Source organism: Canis lupus, chromosome 27 (assembly GCF_003254725.2).
Source record: "Canis lupus dingo isolate Sandy chromosome 27, ASM325472v2, whole genome shotgun sequence".
In the NCBI taxonomy this organism is placed as follows: domain Eukaryota; kingdom Metazoa; phylum Chordata; class Mammalia; order Carnivora; family Canidae; genus Canis; species Canis lupus.
In genome coordinates, this window is record NC_064269.1 from 57,131 (window position 1) to 72,846 (window position 15,716).

Consider the following 15,716-nt stretch of genomic DNA (forward strand, 5'->3'; position numbering starts at 1 on the left):
GTGAAGCTATCTGTTCCTGGACTTTTGTGTGTTGGGATTTTTAAAATTATTGATTCAGTTCATTGCTTATAATTGTTCTGTTCAAATTTTCTTTCTTCCTGTTTCAGTTTTTGTAGCTTTTATGTGTTGAGATATTTATTAATTTCATTTCATTTAGGTTGCACAATTTTGGGGCATACAATTTTTTCATAATCTTTTATAAATCTTGTGTTTCTGTGTTGTCAGTTGTTATTTCTCCTCTATCATTTGTGATTTGTTTATTTGAGTCCTTTTTTTTTTTTTTTTAAATGAGTCTGGCTAACAGTTTACAAAATGCATAGATCTTAAAAAAAAACCAACTAGCTCCTTTTTTTCCTGTTTTTTTTTTTTAGGTTCTATTTTATTTATTTCTGCTCTAATCTAATGTGTTAAACTTCCTCATTACTATAGCATACTTATTTGTGTTTTGAATACTTTTCTATGTATTACTCAGCGCCATATAAAATGGCCAACACTTGACTCTGTGGGGTACTTATTCTATTTTGTCCTGAAGAAACTATCTAAAGATTACAAAGATTTCTCAGAATGATATGGTTTCAAAGAAGTGTATTCCTCAATGGACACAAACTTATATGTTATATAAGAATTCTCCCCAGGAACTAAAAATTTTTAAATTAAAAATATATTTAAAAACCCCTACTATTTACTGTGTCTCTTGTGAATTCAGTATAGATTTCCATAATCTGCTCTTCTGCACAGTCATTTTAGTTAATTATTTCACGCACATTTAAAAAAATCCTTGAGTCCCAGATATATAGATAAGGATTTAAAGACAGAAATAAAAAGATTATTTTAGTTGATGCATTTCCTACATATCCTCACTATCTTTTCTGAAAGCTGTCTTTACCCCAAATAGTCTTTGTGATATGATTCAGTGATCTTAAACTGACATTTAAAATACCCAAGTAGACAGAACATAAAGACTCCTAACTCTGGGAAACGAACTAGGGGTGGTGGAAGGGAAGGAGGGCGGGGGGTGGGGGTGAATGGGTGACGGGCACTGAGGGGGGCACTTGATGGGATGAGCACGGGGTGTTATTCTGTATGTTGGCAAATTGAACACCAATAACAAATAAATTTATTATTAAAAAAATAAAATACCCAAGAATTCTTCACTTTGTATTGATGGAATATTTATCTATGTCCATGGCTAGTCTTCCTTGCAACTTGTGACCATGTGTACAAATTATGTCCAAAAAATGTAAACGGAAATGATGTGAAATTTCCTTTGTTTTTTCTTTGATAAAAGGGGTTTGCCCTCCTCGTCCTCTCCACCCTCTCTCGTTGTGATATCCACACATGGGAGGGCAAACCATTTGAAGCCATGAGTATGAGCAATCACACTAGGAATACACTGGCCAATCAACAAGAGAGAGCACAGAACACACCTAGGTTTGTGACCTAGGTGTGTTTCTAGGCATATCAGATTAGAAACACAGTGACCTCATGGAAGAGTTTCAACATCCTAGTCTGAACAATTTAAATAAGACAAAAATACAGTTATTTTTGTTAAAGTACTATTTGTCTTCCTTATACTCTGTGAAATCTATAGTATTATCAAAACTTGTTTCCTCTACATAACTATATTCCATAGTGAAGAATGTAGGTTCCATGCACTTTTTTGTAACAGTGATTCTGGGTATTTCTTCCTATCAATTTTTCAGTCCATGATCCCCATTTTTTTTGCTTCAGATTGTTGGGCAAATATTTCTTGAACTCTTAATACCAATTATTTTTAAATTGTTAATTTTATAGATCTAATAAAAATTATTAATTCTAAATATTTCACTGACCATGCATTCAGGTCTCTGTATTTTTGTTATTTTCATGTTTTTTTAGTCTTTAGACCTTTCTGCAATTTTTATCATATATGCAAAACTGCAAATGCCAATGATTTTGGATGATGATTTATTCCTAGAAATAGGATTTAATTTACTTCATTTAAAAATTTTATCTATTTAATTTATTCAAATAAATTTATTAGATAAATGTAATTAATCAATGAATTCAGTTTATTCTGGCATGTATTAAAGACGGATAACCTTGGACAAAACAAGGAATGAGATTATACAACTCTGTATTCCATGCTTTTTGACAAATGATAAGTTCTTTGTGTTTATTCTTAGAAGTAAGATTTCAGTAGTCTCAAATAAAAGCCTAAGTTTTGACTCGGGTTCCTCCATTTTGGCAAATCATAAATGTCAAATATTTGTCTGCAGAGACTCGGAGACAGCAGTAATTTTTTTCTTGGATTCTAAATCAGTTACCTGTGGCTTTGTACTGCTGTTATTTTTACTCTCTGATGACATAAGGAGTTTTTGCTAATGTTTTAGAGAAGGCTACTTGTTTTCAACAAGCCCTTTTATTTGAGAAAAATTTACCCAGTTTCTGCTAATGTAAATATCTTGTATTATCAGTATTCTATTGTCAAAATGAAAAGATACCACCAAACAAGCAAGACTATTAATTAATGTCTGAATTTATTTGTATTCCATTAGTTTTATCATTAATTTTCTTTCCCTTTTACAAGCTCTAATCCAGGGTACTACATTGCATTCAGTATATTCATGACATCTACTTATCCGGTAGACATATTTTTCTGGTCTTTGGCATATTTTCTTATTTTTCAAGTACTAGTTAATTTGGAAGGGTACTTGTTTTTTTTTAAGATTTTATTTATATATTTATTAGAGACACACACACACAGAGAGGGAGAGGCAGAGACACAGGCAGAGGGAGAAGCAGGCTCCATGCAGGGAGCCCGATGGGGTACTGGACCCTGGGACTCCAGGATCACGCCCTTGGCCAAAGGCAGGCGCCAAACCGCTGAGCCACCCAGGGATCCCCAAATTTGAACCCATTCTTAATGCCTTTCCCTCCCTGTTTAGATATATGGTGTCATTCTTTACATTCTTTCATTTATGAGTTCCTCAAACTCCATTTATGAATCCCAAGTATACCATTTTTACCTCTTTTGTCCTTCCTACTATTTTCCTCCTACCTAAAATTCTTCCTTCCACTAGAGTCCTCCTTTAACATTTCTTGTAGGGCTGGTTTAGTTGTCATGAAATCCTTTAACTCTTGTTTATCTATGAAACTGTCTATCTCTTTTCTATTCTAAGTGTGAGCCTTCATGTATAGAGTATTTGGGGCTATAGGTTTTTTTTTTTTTTTCTTTTAGCTCTTTGAATATGTGATGGCACTTTCTTCTGGCTTACAAAATTTCTGCTGAATGAACAGCTAAAAGCCTCATAGGAGTTCTGTATGTAACTGTCTTCTTTCTCTTGCTGCTTTTAAAATTCTCTTTATCACTACTTATTGCCATTTTAATAATTATGCGTCTTGGTGTGGACCACCTTGGTTGATTTGGTTGGGCATCTCTGTGCCTCTTGGATCTTGATTTCTGTTTCCTGCCTCAGATTCAGAAAATGTTCAGCTATTAATTATTCAATTAAAATTTCTGCCATCTTTTCTCTCTTATCAGATTTCTATAATGTGAATGAGATTACACTTAATGGAGTCTTTGAGTTCTTTAAGTCTGTTTTCATTTTGCATATTTTTTCTCCTCTCATCTGCTCAGCCTTATTAGTTTCCATTACTCTATCCTTCAGGTCGCTAATTTCTTGTGCTTCCTCTCAGTGGCTCTTTATTCCATGTAGTATTTTAAAATTTCACTTATTGTGCCCTTTATCTCTGATTGCTTCCTTTTATCTTTTTGTTAAAGGTCTTACTGAGGTCCTCCACTTTTTTCTCAAGTCCAGTGAGTATGTTTATGATCATAACTTTAATTTTTCTATCAGGCATATTATTTATCTCCATTTCACTTAGATCTTTTGCTGTGGTTTTTTTCTGGCTTTCATTTGGGATATATGCCTCATTCTCCTTTTTTCTAACACTGTGTCTGTTTCTTCATATTAGGAAAGTCAGCTACTTCTCCAGTTTTTGAAAGTAATAGCTTTATGAAGAAGAGTCCCTGCATTGTCCTGCAGTGGAGTGTTCCCTGTTCACCAGAACCAGGCATTGCAGGGGTGTCTCTTCTGTGTGCTCCACGTGCCTTGCTGTTATGTGTTAGCCACTTTTTCCTTTATTACAGTCATCTACAGTAGTGCTCCTTGCCTCTTGTGAGCAGTGTTGTGTCATTGTGGTGTTGTTGGATCAATCTGGGGCTGCCTTGGGCTGAGTTTAGGTGGACCAGGTGTTTGCCAAAGATGCAGTAGCACCAAAGTGCAGGGTGCTTTCCCTGCGTTGTCCCTTGAGAAGCTTTCAAGGTGGGTGGGTCCAACTGTTGTCCCCCAGCCCACTGCTAGGGCTGCAGTTGTTATCTCTCCCTCACCCCAGGCACTTTGGAGTGATGCTGGCCCTTCACAGGATTCCTTGCACAGTGCCAGTCTTTTGCCTGGTTTGAATGGGCTCTGGCTAAGAACATATTGGTGGGGGGGTAGTGGGGCACACAATGCCTTTAAAGTTTGCATAGTAGTGAGAGAGGATGTATACTCACCACCAGGAATGGGTTGGTGAGGGTGGGTTGTGCAGTTTTAACAAGATGTGTTTAAGTGTTCGTGGGAAGGGAGCCACCAATACAACTGGGACTGAGGCCCTGCACAATGCACAGGTCCAGAGATGCAGTGTTGGCAGGATTTTCACTGGTAGTCTGGAGGAGGGCATTTGCAGCACCAGGACTGAGGCAACTGTTACTGAAAATAGCAGATCTGCTGAAGATGGAAAGATGGGCAGGGTGGCCATAGTGTAAGTGAGTTGGGTAATGAATGTTGGCACTGTCTGCAGATGGCTCTGTGTTTATGCCAGGGGTGGGGAGAGAAATGTTGCCCATCAGCTCCTTTGCTCCTGGAGAGTCTCCCAGGGGTCTCTGTCCCTCCAGGATGTGCTCTCAGATTGGTAAATAACACTTCCTCCCATATGCCACAGGCATGATTCTTGTAAGTAGCATATCAATGGGTCTTGTTTTTTTTATTCATTTTGATATACTATGTCTTTTGATAAGAGCCTTTAGTCCATTTACAGCCAGAGTAATTATTGAAAGATATTAATTTAGTGCTATTGTATCACCTGTAAAGTCACTATTCCTGGAGATGTCTCTGTCCTTTTCTAGTCTTTGTTACTTTTGGTCTCTGTTTCTGCTCAAAGGCTCCCCTTTAATATTTCTTGCAGGGCTGGTTTGGTGATCACGAACTCCTTTAGTCTTCGTTTGTCTTGGAAACTCTTATCTCTCCTTCTATTGTGAATGACAGCCTTCCTGGATAACGTATTCTTGGCTGCATATTTTTTCCATTTAGCACATTGTATATATCATGCCTCTCCTTCTGGCCTTCCAGTTCTCAGTGGACAGGTCTGCTGCCAGCCTTATATGTCTACCCTTGTAGGTTAAGGACCTTTTCTCCCACACTGCTTTCAGAATTCCCTCTTTATCTTTGTATTTTGCAAGTTTCAGTATGAAATGTAATGGTGTTGATCTGTTCTTGTTGATTTTGAGGGGAGTTCTCTGTGCCTCTTTGACTTGAATACCTGTTTCCTTCCCTAGATTAGTGAAGTTCCCAGCTGCAATTTGTTCCAATAAACCTTCTTCCCCCCCCTTTTCCATCTTCTTCTTCTGGGACTCCTATGCTATAGATATTATTTCACTTTATGGAATCATTTAGTTATCTAAGTCTACCTTTATGGTTTAATGGTTTTATTTCCCTCTTAGTTTCAGCTTCATTATTTTCCATAATTTTATCTTTTTTTTAATTTTTTTTAAACATTTTTTTAAAGTTTTTTTTTTAATTTTTATTTATTTATGATAGTCACACACACACACACACACAGAGGCAGAGACATAGGCAGAGGGAGAAGCAGGCTCCATGCACCAGGAGCCCGACGTGGAATTCGATCCCGGGTCTCCAGGATCGCGCCCTGGGCCAAAGGCAGGCGCTAAACCACTGCGCCACCCAGGGATCCCCATAATTTTATCTTTTATATCACTTATGCTCTCCTTTGCTTCTTCAATCCTCATAGTAATTATATCTCATCAGGTTTTTATCTCTGCTTTAACATTTTTTATTTCAGCCTGACCAGTTTTGGGGTCTTTTCCTCTAAAGCAAGGGTTATCCTGGTATCTTCTATGTTTTATTCAAGTCCAGCTAGTAGTCTAAGGACTGTTCTAAGTTTTTCTTCAGATATATTGCTTATATCTACTTTGAACAAGTCCCTGGCTATGATGTCTTCCTGACCTTTCTTTTGGGGCAAATTCTTCCATCTTGTCATGTTGGCTAAGTTTTTATCTTTTGTATGTTATGAAGGGTTGTTATGTTTCTTGCACCTCGGAGTAGTACTAAATTTTAAAAAGTCATACAGTGTCCAGGGCCTGGCACTTAAGGAAGTGTTTTTGGTGTATGCCGTGTCAATTCTGCTGTTTTGGCAGCTCTTTCCCACAGGTCCATCCTCTGTAGAGTTCCTCCTTGGTGCAGTGAGGAGTTTCGGGACCTTTATTAAGGTATGCTTTGATTTGTTTGTTAAAAAATGCCTGGGAAAAAAAAGGAAAGAAAGAAAAAGAAAAAAAGGGAGTGGGTGGGCGAAGCCTGCTTCAAAAAGAAAAGGAAAGGGAACAACAACACAACACAAAAACAAACAATCAAAAAACTATAGCCTGATTTCAAAGAAAAAGAAAAGAAAAGAATCCTGATTCAAAAAATAAAAAGAATAAAAGAGAAGAGAGAAAAGGAAATGTAAAAACAAACTAACAAACAGAAAACTGTAAACCCAATTCCAAAGGAAAAAGAAAAAAAAAAAAGAGTAAGACAAAAGAAAAAAATGCTACCAGGTTCTATTTCTACCAGAACCGAAGGGGATACTGTGGGGCACTGTATTCTCAGTAAACTTGTTTCATGTAGAGTCCTGTCTGTGTGCTCTTCTGGGGGAAAGGGTAGCTGAGTTGGCTCTGAGTCACCTGCCCCAGTAAAGAAAAAGCAGTTGCCTAGCATTAGGGGGCGGGGGTTGATGTCAGTGGCTTCCACCTCCATTGGGGGCCACTGTGTTGCCCTCTGATGTCCAACAGTGTTTGCAGCCTGGGCAAATTGGTGACACCCCCCCTTTGTTCAGGAAGCCCTCACTGGAGCCAGGGCCGTCAGGAGGCCAGTGCCAGGTATCTTGCATTTATCTCTGGTGAGGCTGGGATTCAAAGCTCCAACTCATAAAGGAGCCACCACCACTTGGATATGCTCCCTCCTCTGGATTAGAGGCTCCCTGCACTCTGACTAGTGTTCTTTGTCCCAGAAAACCAGTCTCCTGCCCTTGAAGTGGGCACATTCTATGCTGTGGCACCTCAAATAGCAGTAACCAGGTTATCCCCTCTCTGCACAGGCCTCTGTCCCTTGCAGATGAAAGGCCATTTGTTGATGCCTACAGTGTCTTTTGTCCTTGGAGATGGTATATATCCTCTTCCCTGTGTAATCCAGGAAGGGGAACAATCTCTCCCAGTGCGACCCATGAGAACCCTACACCACTTTGTGCCTCTTCCCCATCCAAAGTCTTCCTTCTCACCAGGAGCACTCACTACAGCTCCATTCCGGAGTATCACACTTCTCAAAGCTCAGAGTTTGACCATAATAAACCTGTGCCACGCAGCTCCCCCAACTCCCCAGTCTGTGGTCCAATAGGTTTTCTTTTTTTGTGAACCCTACATCTCCTCTCTCAACCTCTCTTTCCCTTCTCTTTCCCTGTGCAAAGGGTTCTCTCCCCTGTGAAGCAGGGCAGCTCTCTCCCCTAACTCACTTCCACACACCTCCACCTGCCGCACTGTCTCCCTCCAACCATGGAAATCTTTCTTCCAATCCTCAGATCCATTTCCTGGGTATTTCAAGTGATCAATACAGCTGTGTTCCAGGGATGAGGAAAGCCCAGATCCCCCTACTTCTCTGCTATCCTAGCTCCACCCCACCCCAGGTGTTTTTCAAACTGCTGCTTCTTTGCAGGGCTGATTGTTGTGCTTTTTTTAAGGACAGGGGTTCAGCTTTCTATTGCTTTCCAGGCCCACCAATGAGCCACTGATTTTTAAAATTCCAGGCTTTAAGTCCCTCTGTTTGTAAGAACTCATGAAATTCAGCTTCTCTGGTTTTCTGACATCCTTTTTTAAATTAAAAAAAATCCTAAAGAAAGTTTTTTTTTTGGTTTGTTTTGTTTTTCTTGCACTTGTTTTCAATCAAGGAGGCAAGTGTCCACATTTATCTTTCTCTGGTGAAGATTTATATTTCTTATTCGAGTTTTGAGAGAGATGGATTTTCCTGGTTCAGGTTCAATATATCTACAAGCAACACAAATTATCCACTGTGTATGAACACTGAACTGCTTTGTTACTTAATTGTATAAAGTCCAGAAAAATCCAAAACATGGGCCGGCACTTCCTCTTACCTATGATGATCTGTTTCAGGATTTGTTCACTCTTTTTACCTTTGTAGACATTGTAGATTTTACTTACTTTTCCACCAGCTCAGCCACTCATCCTTTCATTTTCTTTTTAAATTTGTTTCAGAATTTTTAGAATTCTTTTACCAGGAAGATCTTTGAAGGATCTGAGTGCCATCTATTAGGAAATGAAGGCTCTTCTTTATGTTCCCAAGGCTTGATTTTTATTACTGTTTTTTTTTCTATAACTGTATATATTGCCACTTATTTTACTGGACAATGTATTAATTTTCTGTGGATACTGTAACAAATTATGACAAAATAGATGGCTGAAACCAATGAAAACTATTCTTTCACAATTTTGGAATCCTAAAATCTGAAATCAGTTTCACTAGGCCAAAATCAAAGTGTTGGCAGATACGACCCTGCAATTGCCCTGCTGGGGATTTACCCCAAAGATACAGATGCCCGGACACCTGCACCCCGATGTTTATAGCAGCAATGTCCACAATAGCCACACTGTGGGAGGAGCCATAGCATTCATTGACAGATGATGGATAAAGAAGCTGTGGTCTATGTATAAAGTGGAATATCCTCAGCCATTAGAAATGAGAAATACCCACCATTTGCTTCGATGTGGATGGAACGGAGGGGATTATGCTGAGTGAAATAAGTCAATCAGAAAAGGACAAACATTATATGGTCTCATTCATTTGGGGAATATAAAAAATAGTGGGGGCGAACAGGCAGAGACACAGGCAGAGGGAGAAGCAGGCCCCATGCAGGGAGCCTGATGTGGGACTCCATCCCAGGACTCACTATTAGCCTCTAAATGAGTGGGAAGTATCAGAAAGGGAGACAGCACATGAGAGACTCCTAACTCTGGGAAATGAACTAGGTGGTGGAAGGGGAGGAGGGCAGGGGTTGGAGGTGACTGGGTGATGGGCACTGAGGGGGGCACTTGGCGGGTGTTATGCTATATGTTGGCAAATCAAACTCCAATAAAAAAAAGAAAACTAACAGCTATTTGTGGCATTTATTTATTACAGTTTCACAGATTCTAAATAGATTATGTGAAATTTGACAAATGTATCACTATGGAAAAAGTCAGGAAGTTGTCACAAGATTAGAGGGAATTCCTTTCTAGACGTATCTGTAGCTCATGAATTAGAGAAAAAAGAAGATAAAACCAAAGCCAAAACCAAACCAAAACAAAACAAAACAAAAACCTCACCAAACCAAATTAATATGTTAAGGACTTAGTTTATTTCTTTTTAATAAAAGAAATCGATATTGGAGTTTATCTGCAAAATGTGAATACTTATAATATATTGTATTCAAATTATTAAAGAATGGTTATTTAAAACCCGATACACTGATCAATGTAGAAAAAAGAGGAATATATTGACTTTAAATATGAATCTGTTCCAGTCAAGTATGTTATTTACTTGGAGTTTACAACCTTGTCATGAAAATAAGTGGATCCTTGAGGGAACTTTAAGAAGATAGTGAAATAGGAAGCACCCCGAATCTGGGCATCATTTGCATTGGGAGAATCTGTCTGATGGAATCAGTTTAGAACTTTAGAGTCTAATGAAGGCTTGTAACTCCCAGAGGAAGGCTGAGATGATAAATTACTGTTAATTTTGGTGATTTTAGATCTTAGCACAGTAGCAGTTCCCCATCCCATGACCCCCAAGTGAGGAACTAAATATTTAATTTTTAATTTAATATTTAACACTTTAAATTCATATATCCACATATGACTAAATGGCTGTTATATCAGACAGTACACATCTAAGTAATCTAATTAATAGTCTAGTAAAAAAAAAGTAGGTCACATCCAAATATATTTGCTAGATTATTGAGATAGAATTTAACTACAAAAAAGATCACCTTTTGAGGGGGATATATTTTGATGAACTCTGAAAAATATATAGTCATGCAACCACCACTGCAATCAAGATATAAAATATGTCCATTGTAAAATGTTTTCTCATGACACTTTTATGGTCATTCATTCTCACTATTAGCCTCTAAAACCTTTGATTAGATTTCTACGCCTAAAGTTCAGTGATTTTCTGAATTATAGAAATATAATCATAGAGTATATAGATATTGCATTTGGCTTCTTTCACTTAGCATAATATTTCTAAGATTCAATCATTTAAAATTTTTTTATTTATTCATGAGAGACAGAGACAGAGAGAGAGAGGCAGAGACACTGGCAGAGGGAGAAGCAGGCCCCATGCAGGGAGCCCAATGTGGGACTCGATCCCAGGACTCCAAGATCATGCCTTGGGCTGAAGACAGGGGCTAAACTGCTGAACCACCCAGGGATCCCCTCAATCATTTTTTATATCTAATTCATTGCATTATATACATATGCCGTAATTTGTTAAACTATTTACAAGATGGTGGATATTGGATCATTTCTAGTTTTGGGCATTAACATAAAATGTATTTTACAGGTAAAATCAGTTCAGTTGAAGGATCAAAATAATTTCATCAAACATCCATCTGAAGCCTCAACTTATTAATCTGATAAAATATTATGCTTGTTACTTGTAAATATAACTCACTACCAGGTGTCAGAGTGTAAGATGGTTTACATTAATGTCTGAAATTGCTTCTTTGCTAATTGGAAGCAAGGTAGTGTCTTGGGCTTGTATAAACCGGTTTGGGAATTTTCAGTGTTGCGCCAGGACAGTGAACGGCTGATGATCCTGTTAAATATTTCATCAATTATTATAAATCACTTATTATACTCCTCTGGGATACTTCTACTTCAACGTTTATTTAAAGTGGATTACAGTGGTGTCTTTTATTGCCAGTCATTAGTACTTTTGGACCTTTGATCCCCAAAGATTAGGTTTTCTTTTCCTTTATTTCAGTAGAACCCCTGGACCTATAGTAAGTAGAAAGTGATAAAACTGCAGCATTTCATAAGTGTACAGGGACCAATATGGAATTTCTCTTGGAACAGCTGCTTATCTTTCATCAGATGATGCCACGAGTCTTTTTCAGTTGCCGTATTTCATTTTATTTTAAAGTATAACTACTCATTTTGAGGTTTTGAATGACAGCAATTGTAACAACAAGCTTTCACAAAATGCAACTTATCTGGAATAGAAAATGGATGTCCATTAAAATTATTAATACTTGAGTTCTGAGCTTCAAAGTGAGTATGAATCTGAGGGAATGTGGAAATTCTTTACAGAAGCACTGTATATACATGGTCCTTCCCACAAAAATCATTCATAGTAAGTATCCAGCTCAGAAAATAAAATATGATGATAAGAGAGTAAAATCATAATTAATTATGTCAAGAAACATCTCTGCCATGCACACTTAAGGGAACACTAGATACAATAGGTTCAAGGAGGTAAGGCAACAATAATTTTAACTTGACTTCAAAATCAGAAGTTATATCAAATGCACAAGTCCAATTCAGGGAGTTGAATTTGAGTTCTCAATTTTTAAGGTCTATAAGTGTTTTTACACTTATATGCTACAGTCATTTGTTGGCTGTGTATTAACAGATATTGTAATCTATCTTATTCATATACAGTTGCATCTAAATTTCATTTTTCTCTGATTCTCTGTATGAATCATGTATTGCCCTTGGTTAAGTGATGTGGAAAAAATGCTGAGCAACGGTTTTCTCAAATGGAATAACATAGTTCTAGAACAGTCTGATAGATCCACTTGGTAACCAAAATTGTATGAATAACTCCTAGAGCATACTTTTTCAAGTCAGAAATAGAGCAAAGTTGGGAGTTTTAAGATGAACATAAACATACATTTTTATAAAAAAAGTTTGTGACCACTCAGTAGCTGAAGACTACAAGTCTTCAATTGCCATTAATAAAATTTAAGCTATTCCCTAAAATCTGTTTCAGAAAACCACATTAAGCATGGAGAATCCTAGTTTTGTTCCTCTCCTAACAAAAAAAATTAAGAAACAGCAATATTAATTAGACAAAAGCAAAAGAATAAAAATAACAGAGTGCTTTAATAATTTATTTCCTTTAAAACGTTGCAGGTAACACATATAATGAAACAGACTAGCATGTTTCACATAAAATGGAATACTATAACATGGAAATAAATAGAATGTTTATACTTAGAAAGGACAGAGAGTAATATAATGTTTGAGAGGAAAAATTTTACTCTACTATTCAGATTCTTTTTTGCTGGTTTAAGAATTAAATTGACATGAGACATTAACAGGACAATATCAAATTAATTGCATATATATGGGACGGGAGCCTTGTAAGATTATGAGAATTATGGGCAGTCAGGCATTGGAGGCTACCATTTTTTTTTTTTGAGGTTACCATTTTGAGCTCCAAAGATGTAGGGGTCTGGGACTTTAAAGACATGGAAGAGAATTCAAAGGAAAATGAAAAAGAGTAAGTGTTTGGGAAACAATTTTTTGCTGGGCCACACAGAAAGAATGAACATAAAGAAGAATTTTAAGAACCAGACTTTGCTAAGGTCCTCCCTCTCGACCACATTTTAGATCTTGCCAATTCATATTAGCATACAAACAACCATAATTATTTGTGGTAATATCTCCCTTTTTGGAGCAAGTCTTTTATATAAATTCTTTTAGAAATTTGAGGAGGTAAAAAGGAAAACATTCTGAGACTTCCATTTCTTAAAAATAATCAGCTTAAATTAATCGTCATGTCAAAGAGACACATTTTGGGGTGGCAGATTTTACTTTCTTACAATAATTTCTGAAGTAATCAATAGTTTTACAAAAATATGGGGGAATATTAAAAAGCAGTGACCCAAATTATGTGGATACATTAGGAATACACCTCAAAAAGGTTAATTGAAAAAAATAGAATATTTTTATTAAAATATGTTGTTTGTTTTTGTCATGTTTTCCTTTGTTGTATTTATTATATATCCTGAAAGACAACCAACCATTTGAATGTCATAGCATAGCCAGTCAAGAAAGTTGATAATAATTGTGTATTCTTAGTGCAGAAAAAAATTCACTTTATCTAATTAATGGAAGTCAATCCTGCTTAGTCATTGACTATCATAGGAATTATCATATATAACTCTAAATCCTGGTTTTGAAAATCACTCGGATACAATTTCTAAAACACAGAACAACTTAGTCTCTTTTGCTCAGGTGAAAAAAAATGATGGAAAACTACACTAAAAATAATTCATCTTCTTTTATTTAAATTATGCATGTAGAGTTGAGTTGACCCAGGAAGAATGGGTAAAAATGCATATTAGCCAAAGAAAATATTCAAGTTCCAGAGAAAAAATTGTGAGAAATATTACTATAAAGAGAAAAAATGGATAGGAAAGAATTTAGAGTTACCTTTAGCATGTAATTATGCATCATTGTAAATTTCAGATGGAAAAATAATTTACAAATAGATAAATTAGAGAATATATGTCCTTTTCCACTTTAGGTAAATATATAAATATTTAGGTTAATATATATATATTTAGTTAAAATGTGAAATTAGTATATATATTCATTTGGATTTTTTAAAAAGATTTTATTCATTCATGAGAAACAGAGAGAGAGGCAGAGACACAGGCAGAGGGAGAAGCAGGCTCCCTGCAGGGAGCCCAATGTGGGACTCCATCCTGGGACCCCAGGATCACACCCTGGGCCGAAGGTGGCGCTAAACCTCTGAGGCACTCAGGCTGCACCTATTCATTTAGTTTATATGTATTTAGGTTAATTTCTATATATTCAATTTATATACACTTAGGCCTATTTATATATATTTAGGTTTTATATAGTTATATATATATGTTAATGTGTGTATATATAGGTTAATTCACATTACACTACAGTATATTATATTCATGTATATGTTTGACTTTGTCCTCTTTTCTTATGTATATTTGATAAGGCTTATAAAGAGAGATGAAAAACCATTCAACGGAAATAGAGTTTATTCTCCTAGGACTGACAGATGACCCACAATTGCAAGTTGTGATTTTTGTGTTTTTATTTCTTAATTACACTTTGAGCCTGATGGGGAACTTAACCATTATCCTCCTCACCCTGCTGGATCCTCGCCTCAAGATGCCAATGTATTTCTTTCTCCGTAATTTCTCATTTCTAGAAATCATATTCACAACGGTATGTATTCCCAGATACTTGAAAACCATAGTGACTAAAGAAAAAACCATCTCATATAATAATTGTGCGGCTCAATTATTTTTTATTCTTTTACTGGGAGTTACAGAGTTTTACCTTCTGGCTGCTATGTCCTATGACCGCTATGTTGCCATCTGCAAACCCTTGCATTACCCAATCATTATGAACAGCCGAGTGTGCTATCAGCTTGTACTTGCTTCTTGGCTGACTGGATTCCTAATCATCTTTCCCCCATTGCTCATGGGACTCAAGCTGGATTTCTGTGCTTCCAAAACGATTGATCACTTTATGTGTGAAACTTCCCCCATCCTGCAGATATCCTGCACAGACACACATGTCCTAGAATTGATGTCTTTCATCTTCGCCGTGGTGACACTTGTGGTCACATTGGTGTTAGTGGTTCTCTCCTACACTTGCATCATGAAGACCATTATGAAATTCCCTTCTGCACAGCAAAGGGCCAAAGCTTTTTCCACCTGTACTTCCCATATGATTGTTGTCTCCATGACATATGGGAGCTGCATCTTTATGTATATTAAGCCATCTGCCAAAGAAAGGGTGACTGTATCCAAAGGTGTAGCTTTGCTGTATACCTCAATCGCCCCTTTACTAAATCCCTTCATTTATACCCTAAGGAACCAGCAGGTGAAAGAAGTCTTCTGGGATATGTTACAAAAAAGGTTGTATTTTTCAAAAAAAAAATTGTGATAATTGCTACAAATCACAACGTTGTCATAAAAACAAAAAATCTTTCATTCATTTCTTTTTTAAAAAGATTTTATTTATTTGAGATAGAGAGTGGGAGCAGAGTGGGGGCCAGAGGGAGAGGGAGAAGCAGGAGAAGCTGAGCAAGGAGTCCCATGCTGGGCTTGATTCCCAGACCCTGGGATCATGACCTGAGCCAAAGGCAGACACTCAACCAACTGAGCCACCAGGCGCCCTCATTCATTTCTTCTGATCATGTTTTTCTATTTCATTACTTATCCCATATAGGACATTTTCTTGAAGAATCCTGCAGCTCAGTCTCACCCTCATATTTTATTCTCGCTAATGAAAACACCCTGCTACAATAGCTTACTCTCTGAAGTGGTAATGCAAGCTTTAAATAGCATTTTTTATTGTATGTTAGCTA

At 36.9% G+C, this 15,716-nt stretch overlaps 1 protein-coding gene across 1 annotated transcript; it reads left to right on the top strand.

The window, feature by feature from the left end:
- Positions 1-14,347: 14,347 nt before the first annotated feature.
- On the top strand, positions 14,348-15,292 carry LOC112667281 (olfactory receptor 6C6). Its single transcript, XM_025458882.1, has one exon. It carries the CDS (start codon positions 14,348-14,350, stop codon positions 15,290-15,292), a length of 945 nt encoding a protein of 314 aa, XP_025314667.1.
- Positions 15,293-15,716: the final 424 nt, after the last annotated feature.

Bases quoted from the DNA above. Each gene is read 5' to 3' on its own strand.
- LOC112667281 (XM_025458882.1), top strand. From the start codon at position 14,348: ATGAAAAACCATTCAACGGAAATAGAGTTTATTCTCCTAGGACTGACA.